The sequence below is a fragment of the Sylvia atricapilla genome, chromosome W (assembly GCF_009819655.1).
Source record: "Sylvia atricapilla isolate bSylAtr1 chromosome W, bSylAtr1.pri, whole genome shotgun sequence".
NCBI classification, from domain to species: domain Eukaryota; kingdom Metazoa; phylum Chordata; class Aves; order Passeriformes; family Sylviidae; genus Sylvia; species Sylvia atricapilla.
Window position 1 is genome coordinate 17,103,931 of NC_089173.1, and position 26,062 is coordinate 17,129,992.

Below are 26,062 nucleotides of genomic sequence, written 5' to 3' on the forward strand. Positions count from 1 at the left end.
GATCAGGTTGTATTCTGACTCTGTCACTGGTTTTTCTTTTTGTATTTATTTTATTTTATTCTATTTTATTTTCCTTTTCTTCTCATTAAATTTTATTTCTGACTTAGAGCCTCTTACTTGGTTTGTTTTCAAAACCACAAGTGTGAAAGAGAACCTGGGCGTACCTTGGGCCTATTACACAGCAACATCCATTTGTTCTGAAACGACACAGCAAGTGTGTGCATTACGCATATATTTTATAAAAGAGCAATGTCTTTTACAAGACCTTCCAAGACTGGAGAATAGCCAGAACACTACAAAAAACTGCTGTATCAAGAGTGACTATTTGTGCGCTCGCTTTATGCAGCTTACATTCGAATGTTTACAGAGGTCAGCACTCAGGTCAGGACTCTTCACTAACAAACAAATCTGAAATACATCAACTGTACAGGTAAATCAGCCAAAAATAAGCAATAGCTCTGCTCTTCTCAGGTTTAAGAAAGCATGCAATAGGTTTCTCCCTCCTGCCACCCTCTCGTTCAGATTTCTAAATCACAGTATCAGTAAAAGCACGGTGGAAGGGAACTGGGGCACAGGTAACAGGGTTGGATTTTATCACAGACTGTTTATCAATATTTTGCAAATGGAAAAGCAGCCTTCTTTAAGCACCAAGTAGGCAGAGAAGATACAGGCATGAATATAAAAAAAAAATTAAGTGACATAAGACATCAAAAATTCAAGAAATAGCACTGTGCATATAGAAACAAAATTAACATTCAATACTGTAGAGCTCATTTAAAAATGGCGCCAATGAACAATATTTTACAATATGCACATTTATTTGAAGTGGGGAACTAATTCTCCACAGGTGGAAATGATCATACAAATAATAGTGACACTGTTGGCCTATTCTGGTACTTCTTACAATTTAATGGAAACACTTTTAAAAATAATCTGGTATGTACATGTCTTCTGGATACCCAATGGCTTCTTCAGAACAGAAAAAACTATGGTTCTCCCCCTCCCCTTTTAGCCAGACAGTATTGCCAGAGATTGTGCTCACATCTAAAGGACATAATCTTACTTTAAATTCAGTGCTATTTTCTTTCAGAAAGATCACAAGTTGTACTTTCAGGTAACAAAAGCATTTATGTTACAAACATTCAAAAATGGAAGCTTATGATTCTGCCAGACAGTGTTGCATATTAAATACAAACCAGTCAGCAATTACTGAACATAAAAAACTTATTCAGTCATAAAAAAATACTATAATTCATCACCACAGACTTTTTACAGAGTTATAAATAATAAATAGCATAACACAGTAGATTACAAACAAATTTATTTTGCCCCATTATAGTCTTTAAAAAGTAAAATATCTGCTCCTACCTCAGACTGACCAAGATACTATATCAAGACTACTCAGAGCTCAGAGAGAACTCCTTCACCAAGCAACTTGCAGAGCTCATATCCAATCCAAACCCTTTCCTTAGGAATAGAACATTGGCTGAGGTGCTTGCTCTGCTCATGACCAACAAAAGGACAAACTCTGCCCAGAGCAGCTGCAAAGGGTCTCAACCTTGGCTGCCTCTGGGAGCTAGGGCTGCCCCCAGCACCTCCACACCTTGGAAAAGAACACTAAGGGAAGCAGCATCACCGACAGACTTGGGTAAGCACTTTATAAACAAGCTGTACACAAAGGACTTTCCCCACCCACCCCTCTGGTTTACATTCTGTAATTTTTTAACAATGTCCCCTAAGGCACAAAAATACTTATGACCTCAATGCCACAGGAGACACCGATGGTGCCATACATGGTTCTCCTACACAGTAGTTTAATTAACTTAGTTATCGGCACTGTATGTCTTCGATCGAGGTGCGGAGTAATTTTTCCTGGCCAAATCTTGCTGAATAATGACCTTATTTCATACAGTCTCTAGGAGAAATATTTTGGGAAGAGAACTATGCAGCTAATTTAATCATGTTTGTAGAGTATTATTATTTCTTCACTGATGGGAAAAGTGATAGTAATTAGTTATTTTGCTGTGGGGATTTTAGTTTAATGTAATAGAGTGAGATTTCCACACCCAATGCAGTCTTCTGTAAATTAATTCATAAAAATGACTAGCAGCACTAAGAAAATAAAATATTTTTTTTCTCCCTTCCATAAAGGAATTTGAGGCTAGTGACTAGAAAAAAAATAAAAGCAAGAATAATTTTAGTTAATAGTAGAAGTGCCAGAGAGTAAATTAGTATTTTCAAATCCTTCCAAACCAAGTTATTTCCCTAGACATAACGACCACGATAATGATAGAAGTACATTCCTAAAAACTGCAACACTAATAGGTAGATACCTATTCCTTAAATCTAAAACTGTATGCAAGTTCCTGAAAGCAAAAGTTAGTATAATATCAGCAGACATCTTGCTTAAAAGATAAATTCGCAAAACCAGACATTAATATGGTCTACAATGTCCATTAAATGGATAAATTAAAAAAAAAAAAAAAATCACTGGAAAGTAGCCAAAGATTACAGTAACAACAATTTTTCCTTTTAATAAACCTCATATGAATGGTTCAAGGATCAGAGTTCGTTTCTCTGTATGAGTGTACAGGAAGGGGACAGCACAGTCAGGCACTGATTCAGGACTTGGTAAAGTCACTTGGGTGAGAAGTCATCCATCAGAATGAACGAGGAGCAGGAGTTGGAGCAGGTCACTGGAGACTCCGTGGTGATGCTGCCTTTAGTCAGAGAATCAGAGGAAGAGCCAACACTGCTGCTACTCCTGTCGAGAATATCCGAGGACAGGCTGCGGAAAGGGCAAAGGTCCTTTAGTGCAGGGGCACGAGGCTCTGAACAAAGCTGATGTGCTTCCCCCTTGGACAGGACTTGTAGGAGACCTATACTACCACTCAGTCTTTACTGCAAGACTGGCAACCCTGAAAACTCCTTGTTTTCTGTAGCATGTTAGAGGTATTCATGCTCCTCATGGGAATGAAGAGCAGAATTATTGGGTTTTTTTAACATGCAGGATAAATTATGAAGCTGATTTTAATCAGATGTAGAAAGGAGGTGACAACAAATAAGTATAAAACTTTAAAAGCTTATAGTAAAGGAAAAATAATAAATTAATCAGCAAAGCAGCAAAGATGTCATTAATTAGCTGGTATGCTCTTTAACATGGCACTACTCAAAGCAAGACTGAGACCTATTTTTCCTCACAGAATTCCTGTGTTTGGATTTTGAAGTCCAGATACAAGATCCCAGAGGGCACATAAACTAATGCTTTTGCAATTTAGGGGGAAGCAACATGGAAAAAAACCATCTAGGCAGTTTCAAGTCTCTAGGAAAACCGAAATTACAATAATAACAGCTGATATTTTTGAATACTTAGTATCTGACTGAACACAAAAAAACCCCTTGGTATTTTATGATTGTAATAAAGAAAGATAACTAAAAATCATGAACTTAGGGACAAGAACAATTAAGTACTCACACACATTTTCTAAGTATTCAGCAAAGCGCCACAGACACTGACCACTGCCTACAATATATTGTAATGATGAAGCAAAGTAACTTTGCTTATGAATCAGCAGGGATTTTGTAACAATTATATTCAGTGTAAAAGCTTTGATACAGAAAATCTAGGCTAGAGTCTGTTCAGGATAAATGGATCAAAGGAGGACCATTGTCACAGGACACTACCACAGGATCGCACCCATTAATACACATCTGCAAGATACACACAATGTATTTTTTCCTGGAAAAAAAAACAAAACTAGAAAACTTGTGATAAATGCACATTCCCTGGTTTGGCATTTCAGGGCACATGAAATATTTTACCATGAGCTGAGATCTGTCAGATGTGTAACATCTGGAGAAAGCATGTTGGTTGTTCCTTGAAAAAGTCTCTTTGGCTGACTTTCAGTCTCCATTTCACCTAAGGAAAAGTGTAAATAATCAAACTCACTTGAGTCTCTGGAATATCCATTTAATATTTGTCTGCTGTAAAAGAGAGGTTTAACCTACAACACTCCAAGGTTGCATTCATAACACGAATTCTCTAATTCAGCTAACCAAGCACCTGGCTAAGACATTAATTTGATGATAGCTGTTGTTAGACCATCCAGTCCATCCTTAGCTAAAACTTCAGCAGTATCTGAGGGGCTACAATGATCTCAAAGACATAAAACTTACTACTTGTACTGCAACCAGACAAAATAATCTAAAGCAAACTAATTACCATGACTTAGTTTTAAGTAAACAGCTGAGATGAGGTAACTGACAAGTCAAAATATGAAGTTTAAAATTGTGATTACGAAAATAAGAATGACTGCTTGTCCTGGAGTGACTAGGGTGCCTGTATCCCCAGTCATCTGTTCTGTGTGTGCTGTATGTTGTGTTCTGTACCTTTAAAACTAGTTCTAAAAATAAAGCAGGGAAAGAAGAAGTGCACAGTTTGTTTTTGAAAAAACAGTGTTCACTCCTCCGCATTCTTCTTTTTCTCTGCCTAGAAACAGTGTATTCATCAAATACACAGACAGCGGACAAAAATAAGTTTTTTTTCCCTTCTAGTTAGTTTAGCTAACTGAAACAAATAAGCTTCCTGAACTGTTTTTTTTTTTTTTTTTTTTTTCTTTAAATTGTTTAAATCTGCTCTGAACTAAAATCCCAGAAGAAGACCGGAATCTTGCACCTGCAGCCCACCGAGGCCTGAACCTCAGCATTTTCCAGTGCCAAAAGAACTGGGACTGATAAAAGACTGAGAGCTGAGCTAACTCCTGGCAAAGATTTCCTCAGTTTTGCCATCTCTCTTCAGAGCAGCGAGAAGTTTTATTGTTTCATATTTTTTCATTCCTCATGCTTGTGGGCATTTTGTTTTTTAAATAAATAGTTCTTTCCACTTTTTTCTGAGGAAATTATTTTTCCTGGACCGGCTAAGGGGAGCGGACATTTGAGTTTACTCTCCAAAAAAACCCCATTCAGAGGTTTCCTCCCAAATTTACCCTAAACCAGGACAATACACTTTATTGGTGCCTAACATGGGGCATGAGAGAGTGGAAAAAACCTGTATTGATTATTGATTGCATTTTGGTTGTACTTTGTGTGGGTATAAAGTAGTCAGTAGCCATCCATGTTGCTCTTTGAATTCCTAATGTCTCTTGGAATAGAGTCCTTGCTGTGTTTCTGTTCCCTAGGTTTCTTTGAGATTTTAATACCTTTCTGGTCCCTAGGTTTGTTTTCTTATCCGGAATTACCTCCAGTGTTGTCCCTAACACATAGCTTTTATGCTAGAGGTGCACAAATTAAGATTGATATTTTGTTGGGCTCAGTGATCATGATTTATAGAAAGTTTATGAAAGTACTGGAATTTGTGCCAGGTATGTTTGGTTTATGGTTTCTTCATCCTACCATGCGTCCTAGTTCCAGCAGCATGTTTTGGGGATTTATAAATAATTGCATCCACTTAGTTAGAAGAATAGGGGATGAAGCTTTTTAGTCTTTCCTGTCCCTCTTATCTTTTGAATCGGTTACATCACTTTGGGGGAATGTTCAGTGTCCCCTGAATATTAAAAATACCATCTTCCTGTTTTTTTCATCTGGTAAGCTTCCTCTATATTGTATGCAGCTTCTCTAGAGTGAGGATTAAGATTTCCAGAAGGGCTGATGAAACTGCTGACCCAGAAGTAGACTGAAGTGTGAAGAATTCTGTGTAGTGTGGAGAATGGGAGAATATGGGCCAAACCCTGAAAGAATTTTCTGACCTTATAGCCTGTGACTTTCCATGTAAACAGATTCAGAACCCAGCTGAGGTGGAGAAATACTTAAAAAAGAAGTGCCAAAATAATTCTAAAGAAAAAAAGATTATTGCAATAAGCTAGGCCCTGGCATATGCTTACCACACACTGCTAGATAAAGTAAAGCAGCAAATAAAGGCGGGGGGCAGCGAGATAAATCAGCAGCTATCCCAGTCCCTCAAATAGCAGCTGAACCAGACAGTGAGTCTAAGACACTGGCAGTCACTGGGGCAAAGAAGCACCCACAAAAAAGTGATCGACCAGTGGATGATGATGCAGGTGAAGGACCCTCAATGCCTCCCAACGACACCCAATCAGAAGTCGAACCAACTGACACAAAATCAGGAGTGCAATCAACTAGCACAAGACTAAGAGCCCAACCAGCTGGCACAAGATCAGGAGCCACTATTTGAGTCCTTTTCCCTGAAGGAACTTCGAGGCCTAAAAAAAGATTACACTTGATGACCAGATAAATCCATAATTAATTAATTAGTCCGTCTTTAAAATGCTGCAAACAAAACTACAATTCTGAACAACACTGAAGCAAAGCATTTGAGCTCCCTGTCACATAATCCAATTATTAACCAAAAAATTATGAGGGAGGCTACCCCTTGCAGTCTCTAGGAACAAGTCCTAGGAAGTGTGGCACAAAGATATCTGTGTGCAGACAATCTCTATATGCAGCAAACCCAGTAGAAGACCATAAAACAAAAAATTCAACGCTTAAGAAGAATGGCAGTGGCAGAAATTGTCTTCTCAGTTGACCTAAACACTAAAAACCCAGACTTGGTACCATGTACACCCAGACTTGGTACCATGTACAGCCGTGATGTAGCAAAAACTTATACAACTTGGGCCACAAAAATACTCTTCTGCTTTAACAATAATGAAACGAGATGACATGGAGGAAAGCGTACTGAATAGGGCAAAAAAACCTTCAAACATATGGAGATGCCGTGCATAGCCCAACACATACCAGAATCACATCTGTAGAAACCCATCTGCAAAAATTAAAAGGCAAAATAAAAGAGAATCACCATACACTAAAAAACAAAATTAAAAAAATTAAAAAAGCTTTCTCCAAATCTCAACAGTGCAGATCAAAAGTTCTAGCACCAAACGCAGATGTTCCCCAGATAAAAAAAGAGGGGGTATCCCACAAAGTAAGCTGTAGTCCCTCCTACGTAACTGTAAAAAAGACAAAGAAATAAGATAAAAAAATCTACTAATGATCTAACACAACTGCGTAAATTATTAGACAGCAAAACTCAGAAAAAAAGTTCCACTAAGAAAAACGTAACTCCAGATACAGATAATCAAGCTTAGAGAGACTCTGCCTCTAGTCAAGTAAAAATTAAAGAAAACCATATTTTTTAAACTGTGTAGATTCATTGTCCTGACACATCAGAACCACAACAATATAAAGCCTTGATTGACAATGGTGCACAGTGCTCCCATCAAGACATGTAAAAGAAAAATCTGTTTCTATTGCTGGTGTAACAAAAAAATAACAAGATTTTACTTTAGTAAAAAACTAATGTTAGTCTAATTAAAAATAAATAAAAGAAATACCCTATTGTAACTGACCCAGAAGCCCCATGCATTTTAAGTATAGACTTCCTCCAAAACGAATATTTCAAAGACCAAAAAAGACTCAAATAAGCATTTGAAATAGCAACTGTAAAAACAGAAGATGTTAAGTGATTGAACACCTTGCCTGGACTATAAGATAACCCATCTGCTGTAAAATTTCTGAAGGGGGAAGAGCAACAAGTACCAATTACCACTTCCACAGTGCATTGCCGACAGTACAGAACAACTCAAAATACTGTAATCCCCATCCACAAAATAATGTGAGCTGAAAAGCCAAAAAGTAATCAGCAAAACCTACTCACCCTTCAACAGCCCTATCTAGCCTGTGCATAAATCTAAAAAAGAATAAAAATTAACTGTGAACTATCAAGCCTTGAATGAAATAATACCACCATTGAGCGCAACCGTACCAGACATGCTAAAACTCCAGTATGAGCTGGAGTCCAAAGCAGCAAAGTAATATACCACTGTTAAAATTACCAATACGTTTTTCTCCATTCCTTTAACAGCAAAATGCAAGCCTCAGTTTGCCTTTACATAGAAAAGTGTGCACTACACCTAAAACCAACTGCCCCAGGGGTGGAAGCACAGTCCTACCATCTGCCATAAACTGATTCAGACTGTACTAAAAAAAGTAAGGCTCCAGAACATCTGCAATACATTGAGGACATCATTGTGTGAAAGAACACTGCAGCTGAAGTGTTTGGAAAAAAAAAATATTATCCACATTCTCCTGAAAGCTGATTTTACTATCAAGAAAAACAAAATTAAAAGACCTTCTCGAAAAATACAATTCCTGAGAATTAAGTAAAAAAAATAAACAGCGCCAGATTCCCACTGATGTCATCAACAAGAATGTCTCCACCAATCAACAAAAAGAAAACACAAGCTTTCATAGACGCCATAGACTTTTAAAAAATGCACATTCCTGAGTACAGCCAAATTATGAGCCCTCTCTACCTAGTTACCCACAAAAAAAAACACTTTCCACTTTACCCAGACCAAACAGAAAATCGCTCACGCAGTAGCCCTTGGCCCAGTCAGGACAAAATCAGATGTAAAAAATGTACTCTGCAGCCAGAAACCATAATCTGTCCTGGAGCCTTTAGCAAAAAGTACCTAAAAAACCCGCAAAGCCAACCACTGAGATTCTGGAGCCAAAGTTACAGAGTCTGAAGCCAACTACACTCCAACAACAACAAAAAAAAAAATTAGCAGCCTATAAAAAAGTCCAAGCTGCCTCAGAAGTAATAAACACTGAAACACAACTCCTCCTAACACCCCAACTACCGGTGCTGGGGTGGATGTTCAAAGCAAAAACTCCCTCTACCCACCATACCACATGAAGTAAGTAAATTGCTCTCATCACACAGCACACCCGTATTAAAAACCTAAATCACCCTGGAATTTTGAAAAATAATTACAAATTAGCCTAAAAATAAAAACTTTATTCTTACTAATGAAAAAAAAAACTAGAGCAAGTAACACATGCTGAAAAAGCTCCACCATACAACCAACTGCCAGCAGAAGAAACATGCTACGCTCTTTTCACTGACAGTTCCTGTCACATTGTGAGAATGAACCGCAAGTGAAAAGCAGCCGTATGAAGCCCCACACGACAAGTCACACAAACCACTAAAAAAAAACCTAAGTCAAGCCAGCTTGCTGAACTCAAAACCATTAAATTAACTCTAAACATTACTGAAAAAGAAAAGTAGCCAAAACTGCCTCTACACCAATTAATGAATAGTAGCCAATACTCCGTAGAAATAATTAAAAAGGTAAAAAAAAGCTAATTGGCAACATAAAGAAAAAAAAACAATTTAGACTGCTAAAAAGTAAAACGACATCACTACCAAAATAAAGAAGCTACCTGTAAAAGTCCACCATGTAGATACCCATATCCCCAAAAACAAAACTAATGAAAAGCATCAAAACAACGAGCAAGTAAATCAAGCTACAAAAATAAAAGTGTCAAAAATAAACTTAAATTAGCATCACAAGAAAGAGTTATTCCTAGCTTGATAGGCCCGTGATGTCTCAGGTCATCAGGGCAAAAATGCCACCTATAAGTGGGCACAAAACCGAAAAGTAAATTTAACCATAAACAGTATTTCTCACGTTATCCATAACTGTAACACATATGCTACAATCAAACAGGCCAAAAAAGTGAAACCCCTGTAGTATAGTAGACAATAGTCCAAATATAAGTATGAAAAAGCCTAGCAAATTGATTATGTTACACTACCCCAGACACGCCAAAACAAACACTACGTACTCACAATAGTAGAAACCACCACAGGATGGCTAGAGACCTATCCTGTGCCTCACACTACTGCTCAAAACACCATCCTAAGCCTTAAAAAACAAGTCCTGTAGAAGCATAGGACCCCTGAAAAAATTGAGTCAAACAACAAAACTAATTTCAAAAATAACATTATCAAAGCCTGAGCTAAAAAACATAAAATTAAGTAAGTATACCATATCCCCTACCATACACCAGCTGCCAAAAAAGTAAAAAAAATACAATAAACTATTAAAAACCACTTTAAAAACATTAAATTAAAAAATCTTCCAAAAATTAAAAGCAACATCTATCAAAGACCACCTAGTTAGTTAACACCTAAAGTTTCACCAACAGAACAAGCCCTACCCAGTCTGAGCTCCTGCATACAGTAAAAGAAAATAAAATCCCTACAGTACATGTAAAAAACGTTAAAGAAAACAATTTAAATCAATTCTGCCTCAAATACAGACAAACCCATTCGTGGGATTGTCTTTGCTAAAGAACCAAGTTACACATAGTGAATAATGCAAAAAGATAAAACAACACGATGTGTACCTCAAAGAAATCTGATTATTGAATAAGAACAACATATAAATACCACTTTTTGTTGAATTTCACTACCATTGTCTGTATATAACTGTATATTATTTTTATACAGATATATGCATATATAATGTATGCGTTTGTAGAGTTAGAATTCAATTAGTTTTAGTAGGTTAACAATATAGTAATAAGGAGTGGAATGTCCTGGGGTGACTAGGACGCCTGTATCCCCAGTCATCTGTTCTGTGTGTGCTGTATGTTGTGTTCTGTACCTTTAAAACTAGTTCTAAAAATAAAGCAGGGAAAGAAGAAGTGCACAGTTTGTTTTTGAAAAAACAGTGTTCACTCCTCCGCATTCTTCTTTTTCTCTGCCTAGAAACAGTGTATTCATCAAATACACAGACAGCGGACAAAAATAAGGGGTTTTTTCCCTTCTAGTTAGTTTAGCTAACTGAAACAAATAAGCTTCCTGAACTGTTTTTTTTTTTTTTTCCTTTTCCTTTAAATTGTTTAAATCTGCTCTGAACTAAAATCCCAGAAGAAGACCGGAATCTTGCACCTGCAGCCCACCGAGGCCTGAACCTCAGCATTTTCCAGTGCCAAAAGAACTGGGACTGATAAAAGACTGAGAGAGCTGAGCTAACTCCTGGCAAAGATTTCCTCAGTTTTGCCATCTCTCTTCAGAGCAGTGAGAAATTTTATTGTTTCATATTTTTTCATTCCTCATGCTTGTAGGCATTTTGTTTGTTAAATAAATAGTTTTTTCCACTTTTCTCTAAAAAAATTCTTTTTCCCGGACCGACTAAAAAGACAAATCGTTTGAGTTTACTCTCCAAAAAAACCCCATTCAGAGGTTTCCTCCCAAATTTACCCTAAACCAAGTCACAGCAGGGTTCAGTTTCACCCTCTCCTGTACAACAAATTCTGATGCATGGGTACACTTTTACAGGAAAGCTGAATGGAATAAATCTGTCATGTGGAAGCATTTCCACTTACTCATCATGGATCAGGCCGTCTTTGTACCTGTAATCATCTACAGACATTAAGAGATTAAATATGATGGGGAGAATTCATGTAATCTGTTTAGTATAATCTGCCATGAGAACGAGCTGGCTCACTAATAGCTGCTCCACAACAGACATTTGAAAATATCATGAACTTGTATATATAAAAAAAAAAAAAAAAACTCTCACCTACAGTATATTTTCATTCTTACTTTGGGAAAAAAAAAATAAAATAAAAAAAAAAAGCATGAAATGGTAATCATTTTTCTGGCTTTTACCTACACTTTGCAGTAGTTGCAGAGTCAGTTTGAAAACCTGACAGAGGTTAAGCATTATAGCAAACCAGTCTATACATTCTGCAACAGAATCACACTGCTACATTTTATAGAAGACTGGTAACTTTCAAAAGTTTCATTTCCTTCAGCCCACAGGGATACATACCTGTCTTAAGGCAAGGAATAATTGCTTCTAGCAAGCAGAATGGGCAAAAACATTTATAAAATACTTGGTCTTGCAGAAAAATGAACAAAATGCCAATTTAGGTAACACTTTTGCCCCTTAAATTCCAGAGACAAATCTGCACTGCTACAACACATTGCAGAGTCCACCAGCACTAATTCCCTATGGCAGTGAAAAGTTCTTCAGTTCATGGCTTTCCTTCTCCTACTATAAATCTACTGCTAAAATTCAGAAAAAAACAGGACCACATATTTAGGAAAAGAAAGTAAGTTCATTTAAATGGATGTGATGTTTCAAAATTAAGCAGCATTTTGAAAATTCCTTGATATTTCAAGTAAGAAAAGGAAAACTTGCATCTCCACTTTGTAAAAGATGGGAGCACATGCATTTGGTGAGGAAAAGCCTGTCTCTCCACCTGCACTGCTTTTACAATTTGTGCAAAGTGTAAGTGTGGATATTTATTCCTTATTGATCATTTAGCTTAATACACTTTTGTTCAATTTTAGTGCCTCTAAAATTCACAGAAAATAAAAGCCAAGATAGAATTGACATCTATGAGAAAACCTGTCTCTCTCCTCTGTCAAATCAATATCAGTTAGACAATGTTCTTTATCTGAAAGGACAAACAGTACTAAAAAAAAAAAAAACTTTTCTCAAAGCCTAAATGTAAGTCTTGTACAATAAAACTACGTTTTTGGTGCAGTTAAGAATGCCTAAGTTTAAAAAAAAAAAAAAAAAAAAAAAAAGCAGAAAGGATAATCACATCTGAAGGCATATTTTAAGAATGTCTCATTCTTACAGTTCTACTATGGAGATTTGTTTGGGGATGTTACTTGAAAATCTCTAACATGGAACAGTTCCAGAAAAGAATGCATTTTCCCCCCTTCAGGAGGAAAGGGCACTGATCTATTCCATTTCTCTAAACATTTACCTTCTGAACTTTCAGAGTGAAAACATTCAGTACTACGTTTAGAAGATACTGCATGATAAGCAACATTCCTAAGATGATCTGAAGGGTGTACACTGTTCAGTGGTACTTGTAGGAATGTTATGAACATTCTTAAGCTCTGACAATTAATTTGATGTACAATAAAGTTTGCCTCTGTCAAGCAGTAGCTGTTTTTTAAGTTTTTTATTCCTGTGTTTTAGACTAGCTACTTCACATTGTATTTTTGAGTTTTGCCTGGCAAATTCCAATTCACTGTGGATACAAGTGCATTATATTTACAGAATAACAAAAAAAAATGTATCCAGCTAGAAAACTACATCCATATTAAAACATCTGATAAGGTAAATACAGATACCTTTTCTTTTAATGGGGCCAAGAACACTGGGCCTGATACAGTTGATTGGACTTTGACTCCTCCTGCTGAAGAGAGAATACTGAGAGTCAGGCCTGTAAAGGTTCCAATTTGCATCAAATCAACACAACCCTAGCATATGAAGCAGTCTTCAAAACTATTCCTGCACAACCGGAATTCTTGTGGAACCTAAATACATAGATAACAAATAAAGGCTGCCTAATGGAGCAGATTATCTGCCACACAAAGTTCTAGTAGATTTTCTAAGGTTTTCTCCTTCCCTTAGTAAATCACATCTTCATTTCAATCCTTTTCTAAATTTTGTAGTGTATTTATACAGAACTAATCTGCTGACAAAGTTAATTTGAAATACCTGAGAACTTGCCCTTAAGTTATCAAGTCTAGTTTAAAGTTGACACATGCTCTATAAGAGCACACACACATAGAGCTGTCATTGGTAAAGGCTGAACTTTCAGAGCATTTTTATGTAGCAATGCTTTGGCAGTTGTAAAACTGAAGTATCTTTTAATGCCTTAACATCATCTTTAATTAATCTTTGTCTTAAATTCCAATGTTAGCACAACAGACACTCATTACTTACTTGCAGAATCGCCTTGTTGGACTGGGAATAGGGCTTGGAGGTAATCCATTACTGCTCACAAACATTTGCAATGATGGTGAAAAACATTGCTGCAAGAAGTTCAAATGAAGATAGTTCAGAATTTCCTTTTAAATACTCAGCTGTTACACTCCACTCTCCAAAACAAACATCCCTTCTTCTATTCCCTTTTTATTCTTAAAGAAAAGCTAGCAACAGATTATGCAGATTACCAAATATAATCTTACAAGTATTAGATTTTAACTTACAAAAACATACTGGCCCATGCAATTCTGCTCAGATTAAGCTAAAATTGAAACCCACAAGAGAAGTAAAATTGAAATAGACACTGGTCTCTAAATAAGAGAATTGTTTCTGTTCTTTGTTACATTTAGAAACAGCAGTACAGTACTCAGGACTTACTTCTATCAAGGGGCTTGTTAAACAAACAAGTTGAGCTTACTCAAAATACCTCTGACCTGAAAACTGACAATATTCCAGAGTAAAACAGGATATTTAGCTCTGTGATTCTGCAGCTAATTTGATCTTAGCTCATGAATGCTTCTAGCTAAACACAAAAACCTTTCTGTCAAGTTATCTGATAGTGCTTTACAGTCAGAATTCCAGATACAGGACCAGCTGCCAGCATCAGTGTTTTCCCAGGAACATGTTTACCCAGCACTTGTACGTGGCTCTTACATGCACCAATCTGGTAGGAGCACATAGATTGCTCCTTTTTTGTACAAAAGCAGAATCACAAGAGGGTGCAAAGTCAAGCAGCCCATCTTCAAAACCAGGTGCCAGTTTCTCTGGGCTACATTTCAGTTTTCCAATCATCACTGGAAAAGCAGTTTATCTAACATCCACCTCTTTCTCTGGCATCTGCCACCAGTTTTCAGTATGAATTCAACACACCCAAGTCCTCCTTCAGAGTGCATTTGTGTCTTCCTTTCCATAACAAATGGACACATTTTCATCTCTCACCACACAGATTTGCAGTCCAATTTTGATGCTTCTTCCCCAAAATCCCCCCACTTCTGCACCTGGAGATCCTGTCCATGACTATTTTCATGACCTCTTCCAGCTTCCCTAGAACCAAAACCCCAACCGACCTGAACACTGCACAAACAGCAGTAACCGAAAACATCCTTAAACTCTGCAGGCTCCCAGATGGCAATCATTTGATTCTAAGAAACCAACAAAATACGGATTTGGCATTTTTGGTGCTTGTTCAGTTGTGTTGTTCAGGGTTTTTTTAAACTACGGAACAATTTGTGAAGTTACACATCCTGACAGTTCAGTTTGGTCTAGAATTCTGAAATATTGTCTCAGCTTGGTATTTCACTTATCCTACCTTTCCTATTCCTCTTGTAGGTGAAGGTGCAGGTGAAACTGGAATGAAGTCTATTCTCTTTGGGGAAAAAGATTTCTCAGATTTGTCCAAGTCATTGTCGCTCTGTGAATACAAGGTTTCAGACTTAACACTGGCGAGGACATTACCTTGAAATCCAAGGCACAACCTTCTAATGGAAAGTCATTGGGTCAAATGCACAAAGTAGCTAAAGCAGATGAGCTTAAATTCCTCTTAAATTATTTTCACAGTTAATTCTTCTCTTTCCCTTAAATTCGTCATTTCAGTGTAAAAGTAGAATTAAATAAGAAACATCTATAAAAAGATTACCAGGCTCAAGCTTTCCTCCCATGACTGGCTTATCTGCATTGCTGTCTGCACTTCCCTAGAATACAAAAAACCCCATCAGTAGCTACAAAGAGGATAACTCTGGCTATTTTATCACCTTGTTTCAGTAACACACACCTTTCATGTGCTGCTTCTCTGTTCATTAAATCCACTCCTTCCTCCTGCAAGAGAAAAACTTCGTAAGTTTTCCCACAACATTTGATTCATCACAGGTACTTCAAGTAATACTCATGATTGCATTATTTGCCATCAGGATTGAAATATGAGTAGCAGAACCACTACAGAAAGACAGGACAGCCACCAGTCCAGCTCACTGCTTCTCTTAAATCAAATACTTCTAAAATGCAAGGTAGCTTAAACACAACAATAAGCCTTGCAAGGCCATTTCCCTGTTGAAATTAAGTCTTAAGAAATATTCAGTTTTCTTCAGTACTTGAAAAATTCAATAGGAAAGAAATCTCCACTGTGCAAGTACTTCAATATCATACAGTACTTTTCATTCTGTTACTGAATACACAGATAAAAACTCCACTTACCCTTCTGATCTGATGTAGTCGGCTGCTGGGAATACGAATAGGAGATGATGACAAGAACTGGAAAAATAAGTGACAGCCACAATGATTAAATCATACATAACTGCTTGCATACATACTATTTACCATCAACTACATTCTTAGGGAGTTCAAAATGAGCTGCACAACTACATGTGGATGACAAACAATGTTGCAAAAAAGCAAACACTGACCTTCAAAAGACTTGTTTTAACTCTCACAAATTCCTTGTTTCACTCAGCAAGTGGCATGGATGTGACTTGCAGGCAGATACTGCTCAGCATCTCAAGTACACAAATAGCTACAGATGCCACTTAGACAAGGGAGATACTACAAATGAAACTGTGATTGTTACACAGTCCCCCACCACCCAGGATATGACAACTCCTGTGAGGGCACCCTTACTCAACCAGCTGGCTATCGTAAAGGAGAAATCTCAGTGATTCAACTCAGTCTTGAGCAACACTCTCTAAAGCTTAACTTCTGCAATTTTTCAATTGTGTGCAATTTTATGCATCTAATTTCTCTGGAACTCTAACATCACATATAAATAGGCCAACAGTTCCAACTCAGGATGGCTATGTGTCCAATGTCATACACACTGATGAGCTCCAAAATTCTGGATTTTTAAGAAATCTCACAACAGAAGACTTTGGATTAAAAAACCCTGCCACCTTTCCTGAACAGAAGACATAGAGGAAACTTATATCAGGACTTTAAGGTTTTGAGAAAAGCAATATTTAATCTTCACTACCCTCAGACAAGACAGAAAAATTTCAGTGGAAGGAGCACATAAATCCCTCACCTGACAAAGAGAGAGTAGAAAAAAAGAAATGCAACATCTTTGAAAAGTTAAACAACTGCAGTAGTGTTCACTACCAGACTTATAACAGAGAGCAACAAATAAATTCCTCTTCTTTCAGTGATTTTCTGAGGTCTAGTGTTCTGCCTTTGTGATACAAGAGCACTATGTCAAACAGGTCAACAAAGAACTGTGACTCCCTCGTCCATTTTCACAACAAAGTAAAATACCCTTTCATGATTTCTAATTCTGACAGAATCTTATTCTTCTAACACAGTCAGGCTTAAGTTAACTTTAAAACTGGACTTAATTTGGTGAGTCACATACAATGTCAACTACTCTTGTCTTCTTGGGGACACACAGTCAACACACCAGTATTATTTCATTATAGGTTTCAGTTAGGGGTGAAAAAATGCTTATTCTGCAGCTTGGAAGCTTGCTAGGATATTTAGTACAAATACAAATCGAGTTTAACTTCATTTCTCTACTCCAATTATTCCTTGTTGTATGTAAACATGACATGATTAAGATTCCTCACCATTCCATGACGGCTCATAACTGTTGTGCTGTTCCTGCGAGTCCGCAACACGTAAGGCTGAAACACCTGGGAGTTGTCACTGCAGGGGGAAAAAACAAAGTTTTGTGAACAGCTTGTTTGGGTGCGCTTTACTTAAAGCTCCACAGTGCTGTGACACGCTGCAGGCTCCAGAGCGCTGAAAACATCATTTTATTTGAAGAGGAGCACTGCTGTCGCTGGGAGCGCGGCGAGCACCTTCCGTGAGCCGAGGGGGCATAAAGGAGGCACCGGTGGCCCCGGCCCCGCGGGGCAAGGGACACGATCCACAAGACGCTGAGGAAGCCCCGGCCTGGTCGAGGCCCGCGGCGAGGCCGGCGGGCAGCGGCGACCCCGGAGCTCGATGAGCCGACACCCCCGGGCCCCTTACCTGAGCCCATGGATGAGCGGGGCGCTGTTCGACCGCCTCAGGCCGCTGCCGTCGCCCGGGGCCGCGGCGCTCCCCGGCGGCAGCTCCAGGTCCAGCTCCATCTTCTCCTGAGCCATTGCGGCGGCGGCTCCGGCTTCTCCCGCCCCGCCGCGGCGCCCATTCACTGCCGACGGCCGTCGCGGCTCCTCGGGCCGCCGCTTCCCCGGCCCTACAGGCCCCGCGGGCGGCGCCGCGGGCTCAGCCCGGGGGCGCGCCGGGCCCGGCGGGGGGGACGGCCGCAGCAGCGCAGCAGCGCCGCATCCCGGGGACAACCCGGGGGCGGCCAATTCCTCCAGCAGCTACTGCTGGTGCCGCTACCCGCGGCGGCAGTGGAAGCACTCCCGCTGCTTCCCTCGGTGCTGACCGCGCTCCGCGTCCGCCGCAGCCACGCACTGCGTATGCGCGGGAATCGGGGCGCAGGCAGCACCGCCCGCCTCGCAAGGCGCATGCGCGATGACTCCAGACCCCAGCACTGCTTCGGTGGCAGGAGAGCTCCTGACAGCTCCCGGGGGCGCTGCGCGCGCTGATTGGCTGTGGGAGGAGTGTGTGTGTGTGTATGTGTGTGTGTGTGTTTGAAACGCTGCAACGGTCGGTCGCTAGGACGCGCGCGCCGCGGGGGCGTGGCTGGGGGTGCGGCCTGAGGAGGATCCGGGTTCGAGTCCCTCCCCGACCACAAACCCGGCGTCTTTCCCGTCTTAGTGCGAAAAGGTTTTAGAACCTTCAAGATTAGGCCCTCTTCGACCTAAGTCTCGCAGGCTTTCCCAATGTTCCTCCCAGCCTTCCCTAGCTGCTGAAGCATGTACCAGGGCTTTGATTGCAAGGAGAGTCTGCTCAGCTTTCAGAAATCTGGCATAAAATTCTTTATGAGATGTGATCCTAGTTCTTGACTGTATTCAGGTTTGACACTGGCCTGGGCAAACTCACTCCTAGTGATCAAAGCATCAAAGTGTGTGCTTACTTTACAGTATTTTTCTGCAATAGCAGTTGCATCATACATAATTGTCTCTTACATGCAGGGTTTCAGGGTCTTTCCCAGCACCAAATTTTAAAAGGTCTTCATTTTCTCCTGGGATAAAACAGTTCTTTTGCCAGTGTGCCAGGTATTGAAACTGTTAAGATAGAAAAGTTAGGATTTTTCAACATTTCAACTACCTTAGTTGGGAACATGGCAAGATGAATTATTCTCTTTAAAATGATTGAAGGTAGATGCTTCTAGATAACTGATTAGAATTCTTGTTTCTGTACCTTAGTATTTATTATGGTACCTCCTTGCATTTTTTGTTAATCAAGACTGACTTGAGCATATTCCATTTTTCTACATTTGGCGACTGTGTCTCATCAACCGTTGTTGATGCTTACATTTCTTTCACTGGAATGATACTATTAATGAAGACTTTTGGGCTGACATGCACAAAGATGCATGGAGTTGAGTTAAAAGACTAACAAGATTACATTTAAAATATTCACAGCATTTTTTATATGTATTTATATTGAAAAACCTAGAGAAAAAATCCTTATCTTGTATTACTGCCGAGGAGAAATACCTTTCACAGTCCTGTGCCCCTTACACTATGTCCTATCACAGCTGGTAATGACACTCTTCTGTGAGGTGATATAGAATTGCCATCTCCTGCAAAGACTGAGTACATAAATATCCAAATAATTTTGCTTAATTTCTAATAATTATGACCAATCTGATTCACAGGAAAATTAGGATCTGCAGCTGCCAAAGGAATATACTGTTAATCACCACTGCCACCATTCTCTAAAAGCAATACCACACTTTTACAGAACCTGCAGCATTCTCCTTGTCTGGTGCTTCAGCACAAGCATTTCACAGCTTGGAATAGCTTCCATACATTCATTTTCCATGACTAGAATTGACTAAAAGGCAATTCAGCTGAAAGTTTCTAGCAAAACTTCTAGCTCTGAACTGAAATCTCACAAATATGCTGGTTCTCTTAATGCAAAAGCCACATGCAGGATCTGACTACAGCACTAAACTATGTGGATTTTGCTATTTATTTTTATTGTGGAGTTAATATATTATGTCCTTGCCACTAAGGGCAGCAAACAGCTTCAAATGCCATGTACCAGGATACTGTTAAGGAAAAAAGTCAACAATATCCAAAATATGGCTGAGAGTTCAAAATCCTCTGCTCTATGTCCTCAAATTTTCCAGTGCCAGGCACATCATCCTACTGTCTGACCAGGATTTACTGTAGCCAAGAGAATTTTAATGGGAATTTGTTGGGGTGGGCGGAGCCCCAGCTGCTTTGCCCTGGAGAGAGCCAAGCTGAGGAGTTAAGAAAGAATTTCGCAACTTCACCCAGAGCCCCTAAGGCAAAAGACAAACCTTCTAGTCACGGCGACCTGTCCGGAGACCCACAAGCCCCCTCAGGATTTTATGTAGATCTGTTACAATTGAGTGGTTTTGTACTCTTTTCCTTCCACCCTGGTGTCCCATAAAAACCCCTGGGTTTCCTCTGGTTGGCAGAGGCGCCTCGTCCCTGGACCCCTTTCGCTGGTACCTTTGCAATAAAGTTACCACCTGCGGAAATTCCACACGAGACCTCTCTCTCTCTCACCACGGCCAGCTAAAAGAGGGGCAAACTCACAAGGGCAGGAGCTGAGAGCACTGAGCTGAAATCACTGAGCTGAAATCACTGCTCTGCCCGCCAGCTGAGAACCCCCTCTGCCAGCTGAGGAGTGCCCTGACCCCCCAAGAAGCTGTCTTTAGCAAGACATCTTTTGGGGGTGGTTGTGGCTCTCTGGGTCCCAAGCGGCAGACCCCATCCACCAGCTGGAATAGGAATATATGTACAAAAGAAAGTGGGGACTGTCAGGGTGACCCTCCAAAGGGCTGAGGAGGGTAATGAGGCAATGGGAGGTGCCTCTGGGAGAGTTGTGCTGTGGAACAGAATGATGGAAATGAGGAAATCACAAGTTGTTGAGTTAGATAAACAGCACCATGGCAAGAGGGGTTAAGAAAGGAGAGAACATGTTAAACAAAGCCTTGGGAGGACACAGGTAAAGGGTGGATATTCACAAGGGGCAACAGAGACTGACAGAATGAGATACATGAGTACAGTGATACAGAGGGACTGATGGGCATGAAGTGGGGGATATTTAATAGTGTCAGGGAATTTCACCCTCTGGGTGAAATGAAGTCAGTCATAGTCACAAAATGCCATCAGCCTTAGATAAATTAGTAAGCATGGAGCCCATGAAAAAATGGTTTAGTTCTTCATAATCTACCCTCTTTCTCTGGTTATTTCCATTCCTAAAGACTGCCTGAAACTCTCACTATAAACAGATGAAGAGATGGATCACCTCTCTTTTGAGGAAAGGCTGAGACAATTGGGATTGTTCAACCTGGAGAAGCTACGGGGTGACCTAATTGTGGCCTTCTAGTACCTGAAGGAAATTTCCAAGAAAGATGGAGAGAGATTATTTACAAGGGCCTGGATTGACAAGACGAGGTAATGGCTTCAAATCAAAAGCGAGTGGGTTTAGATTGGATATTAGGAGGAAGTTCTCTCCTGTAAGAGTGGTGAGGCCCTGGCACATGTTGTCCAGAGAAGCTGTGGCTGCCCCATCCCTGGAAGTGTTCAAGGCCAGGTTAGACGGGGCTTGGAGCAACTTGGTGTTATAAATAACTATTATAAAGTTGGCTTTTCGCAAGATGTGTGCTATATGATTAATAACTTTGTGGTAAGGATATAAGTTTTTATTTCTGCTGTTAGTAAAGAAAATTAGGCATAGTGGTAGTAGTGATATAGTATGCTTAATGTTAAAAATGGGCCAGGAGACCTGCTCCTTTGAAAGGCCTTTATTAGTCAGCTTTTTCAAGGGGGAACTCGAGGGGTCGCCTGCGCCGTCACTGCTCCTGTCGCCGTTCTCGCTCGGGCCGCCGTTGAGGAGGAGGTGTCAGACGAATCTGCTGCTCTCGCCGCAGCAGAGTCGGGAGTTCCAGCCTTGCGGGAATCCCCAGGAACTCAACTAGGCTTGTGTGGTCTAGGGCTGTCACTTTTTCCCAGTCTCTCTGTGGTTATGGCAAGGCGGCAGAAGCAGAATTCAGTCCTTAGGTAGCTGAGGGTCTTCTCATTGTTGTAGTGTCTCCCTTTTATCTGGATTTTGTGCTGGGTTGCGGCTTTTGGGTCCATTTGCCGGCAACTGCACTTCGGTTTGGAGCGGTGCATCATGGAAGTCCTTGGATTTTCCTATTAGGTGGAGCCGGCAGTTCGAGGAGCTGGTGGGGAATGGGGACAGTCTAGCCCGACGGAAGGGGAAGGGAACCCGGGGTTTTAGAGGGGGTATACAACTTGGAATAAGGTTTTGAGGGTACAAATTTTGGTACAAACAGCATAACTTCCTTAACAGACAGGTTACAACTGGCATAACATTTTAAACAGCATAACTTTCCTAACAAATGACAGACTGTCAAAAATGGGAATCTCTTACATTTTATTCATTTCAGTCCCCCCTCTATTTCTTTGATCGGGCCTTTGCCCGCATCAATTGGCAGTTTCTGATTCATGGGAGTATATCTTTTATTTAGTTATTCAGTTTGGGGTTCTAATCAATCAAAGTAAACTCATTCTCTTATAGGGCACTCTCCAGTTAGGCGCTGCTTAAATGTTGCAGCATTTTTTGCAATCCAGTACTGCTTTATATCAAAACACGTGGGATTCACATGAGTGTGAACTCTTATAAGGGACTGTAAATTCTCCCCGTCATAGATGGGATGGTGTGTTTGCTCATTAATAGGACTATGATTAGTCCTCCCAAGAGTCCAGTATGAACCATTATTTCGATCTCACCTGGTCTTGCCTCTTGGGTTGGGGAAGTGGGATAGTAGCTCTTGGAGCATGCTCTTTCGGTGGGTTTGCTTATTAATAGGACTATGATTAGTCCTCCCAAGAGTCCAGCATGAACCACTGTCTTGATCTCACCTGGTCTTGCCTCTTGGGTTGGGGAAGTTATCTAGCTGGCCTTATGGAGTTCCTTTCAGTGTATTCCCACTTCTTTTTCAGTTTTTGATTAGCCCTTCTGTGGTGTGCCCTATGAGAGATCTGTAATGATATTATTATCACAACTTTTTTTTTTTTTTTTTTTAAACAGCTTAACACTTCATGATAACTTAGAACAACAACTTACAGATAACATTTTTTTTTTATGACAGCTTTTTGATAACAACTTGGAAAGATTTTGAACAACGGGTTTTCTTTTGTTTCTAATTGGGCTTTGGTTGTTTCTTCAAGGTTATTTTAAGTGTGTCTGGGTCTCTAATGGTAGTCCATTCGGAGGGAGTCTTTGCTGGGGTAACAGAGTCACTGGGAAGTGGCAATGGTCCTTTTACTCGGGATATGTGTGTCCAGCCCTTTTCTTGGGTCCTCACTGCAGTGTGGGTTGTGAGCAGGACCTGGAACGGACCTTCGAATTTGGGGGTTAGTGGAGTAGTGTTCCAAGATTTAATCAGGACCCAGTCTCTTGGCTTTATTTGGTTTACATCTGCATCCAAGGGGGAGGTTTGAGGAAGATACCCTCTTCTTTTAAGATCAGCCAATGTTTTTCCAGTTGTTTTTATATATTCTTGAGTGGTTGCCTCCCCTTCTAAATAATCTGCAGTGCTGTAAGGAGTCAGTAAGAAAGGGAGTCTAAACATCATTTCATATGGTGAAGCCCCTATGTCCGACCTCGGTCTAACTCGGATTCTCAAGAGTGCTAGGGGCAGACATTTTATTCAATTCATTCCAGTTTTTGTTATTAATTTAGTCAATACATTTTTGAGGATTTTATTCATCCTCTCAACTCTTCCTGAGCTTTGGGGATGCCAGGGTGTATGTAACCGCCACCTAATTCCCAAGGCTTTAACAACATCATGCAGGACTTGTGCTACAAAGTGGGGGCCTCTGTCTGAATCGATGTTATTTACCAGTCCATAGCGGGTGATGATGTGTTCTAGTAGTATCTTTATTACCCATTTGTGCTGTTTGCCTTTTTGTAGGGAAGGCTTCCACCCAATGCGTTAAGTGATCAACTATAACCAAAAGATGTTTATATCCCTGTACTGGAGGCATTTCTGTGAAGTCTATTTGTATACTCTGAAAGGGTCTTAATGCTATTTGTCTTCCCCCTGGTGTGGGCTTTCTCATTACTTTTTGATTTACTTTCTGACAAATTAGGCATCCTTCAGTAACTGCTTTAGCCAGGTTATAGACTCCAACACATAGGTGTTCTCTCAGGAAATGATCACACAACCCTTGGGTGCCCCAGTGGGTTAAGTTGTGGATTTCTGCCAGCATTTTTGAGCTATTGCTTTATTTAGGAATTTTTTCCATGTGGGGTCAGCCATTCCCCTTGCTTCCCTTGGTGTAAACCTAACTTTTTTATTTCTTTTAATTCATTTTCATCATACACTAGTTTATTAACTTTGTCAGCTGGTATATCATTCAAGGTAAGAATTTTTATTGGTTCCTCCAGCTTTTGAGCTGCTAGTTTGGCTGCTTGGTCAGCTACTTGGTTGCCCCTTCCTTCAAATGTGTCCCCTTTTTGATGTCCCTTGACATGTACAATTGCTATTTCTTGGGGCTTCAAAAGAGATTCTAATACCAATTTAATTAATTCTTTATGTATTAGATTTTTCCCTTTTGAATTTAGGTATCCTCTTTCTTCCCAGATCTTTCCAAATGTGTGTACTATTCCAAATGCATATCGGGAGTCTGTGTAGATTGTACCTCGGTCTTGTTCCAATAAATCTAATCCCCTCTTGAGGGCATAGACTTCACAACACTGGGCAGACCAATTGGGGGGCAGTTTTTCTTTTTCTATAACTTTCAAATTGTCTATTTTTGTACCTTGGACTATTGCATAGCCTGATATCCTTTTTCCCTCTGTCACCCTAGATGATCCATCAATAAATAGCACCCTCCCATATGGTAGAGGTGTATCTTCAAGATCCTCTCTTACTTTTGTTTGTAAATCTATGATTTCTAGGCAATTGTCCTCTAAGTTTGGTGTGGGTTCCCCTGAGAGTAACTGGGCAGGATTTAGACTTTTTGATGTGGTTAGCTCCAAATCACTGGTGCCGGTTAAAATCACTTCATATTTTAAAATTCTAGAGTCAGTCAGCCATTGTTGAGCCTTTTGGCTCAACCCTGTCCTGAGATCATGGGGTGTGTGTGCAATGATTTTTCCCTGCAGTGTTAGCTTTTGTGCTTCCTCCACAAGAACAGCTGTGGCTGCTACAGCCTGGAGGCAAGCCGGCCACCCTCTTGCAACTGGATCCAGAAGTTTGGAAAGATATGCGACAGGCTTTTTGTGTCCTCCCCATTCTTGGGTTAATACTCCATAAGCTATTCTCCCTTCAGTGTTAATGAATAGGTCAAACTTTTTCTTAAGGTCTGGGAGACTCAGGACAGGGGCTGAAGACAATTTTTTCTTTAGGTCTCTCAATTGTTCTTCATCTCTATCTGTCCATTTCACAGGTTCAGGTTGGACTAATTTCTCATATAGAAATTTAACACTTTGGGAATATTTTTTTTCCACAGCTTGCAATAACCAAATAGTCCTAATAATTTTCTTATATCTCTTTTTTTGGTTGGAGCTGGGATTGAGAGTATACCTGAGATTCTTTCAGGGCTTAATTTCTTACACCCTTCCCCAATGAGGTGTCCGAGGTAGGTGACTTGTGATTCTACAAACTGCAATTTGTTCTTTGACACCTTGAGGCCCTTTTCTTCTAGGAAATTTAGGAGATCAATACTGGTTCTTTTTATTATTTTTTTAAGTTTTCTTTTGATATCTGGCCAGGATCTTGTGACAAACTGTAGTTTTAATAATATTTGTCTTTCTGGGCTATCTGGATCCAAATTAGAATATTGCTGGAAATTCTGTCTGAGCCTGCTCAGCCAGGCTGCTGGGGTTTCATCTTTCTCTTGGGCCCTGTCAAAGGCTAATTTGGTGTTACTACTTCGGGGAACTGATTCTTTAATACCTCTTATCATTAGGTTTCTATAATCTTCCATATTTCTCCTCCCTTCTCTGTTTGGGTCCCACCCTGGGTCAGCTATTGGCAACTTCTGGTCACCAGGAGGGCCCATTCGGTTTTCTCTTTCCCAGATGCGCATCCCTGCTGCCCTAACCAGCCGAACCTCGTCTGGATTGAAGAGTATATTTAAGATGGAGTTTAGTTCCCCCCATGTATAAATATTTGGGCCCAAAAACTGGTCAATCTGGTTGGCAATTCCCACTGGGTTTTCAACTAGATTCCCCAGCTCTTTCTTAAAATTTATGACTTCTGATGTTGTTAAAGGTGCATTGACAAACCTTATTCTTCCAACTGCCCCACCCATCGGGACCTCCCTTAGGGGAAAGAGTTTGGTTTTTGACCTGGTGTTACTGTAAGGTCCTTCTGGGTTTTTTATTGCCTGACAGGATGCACTGTTAGGTGCTAGACTTAA

The 26,062-nt window shown here is 40.1% G+C and overlaps 1 protein-coding gene, 1 long non-coding RNA gene and 1 other non-coding gene across 3 annotated transcripts in view; 1 reads left to right on the plus strand and 2 right to left on the minus strand.

Annotated features, from left to right (window-relative positions):
- Positions 1–26,062, plus strand: part of LOC136373320 (uncharacterized) — a 447,213-nt gene that overhangs the window by 120,481 nt on the left and 300,670 nt on the right. The window lies entirely within an intron of this gene.
- LOC136373387 (PABIR family member 2-like) lies at positions 218–17,695 on the minus strand. The gene is made up of 10 exons (XM_066338296.1): positions 17,559–17,695; positions 17,153–17,231; positions 15,798–15,854; positions 15,379–15,422; positions 15,244–15,298; positions 14,917–15,018; positions 13,566–13,654; positions 12,968–13,032; positions 3,823–3,919; positions 218–2,788 (listed from the first exon to the last, which is right to left on the minus strand). The coding sequence occupies exons 1-10, from the start codon at positions 17,672–17,674 to the stop codon at positions 2,638–2,640; spliced, it is 855 nt and encodes a 284-aa protein (XP_066194393.1). The 5' UTR covers positions 17,675–17,695; the 3' UTR covers positions 218–2,637.
- Positions 2,867–3,010, minus strand: LOC136373476 (small nucleolar RNA U109). The gene has a single exon (XR_010745654.1). It is a non-coding gene; the product is annotated as a small nucleolar RNA U109 (small nucleolar RNA).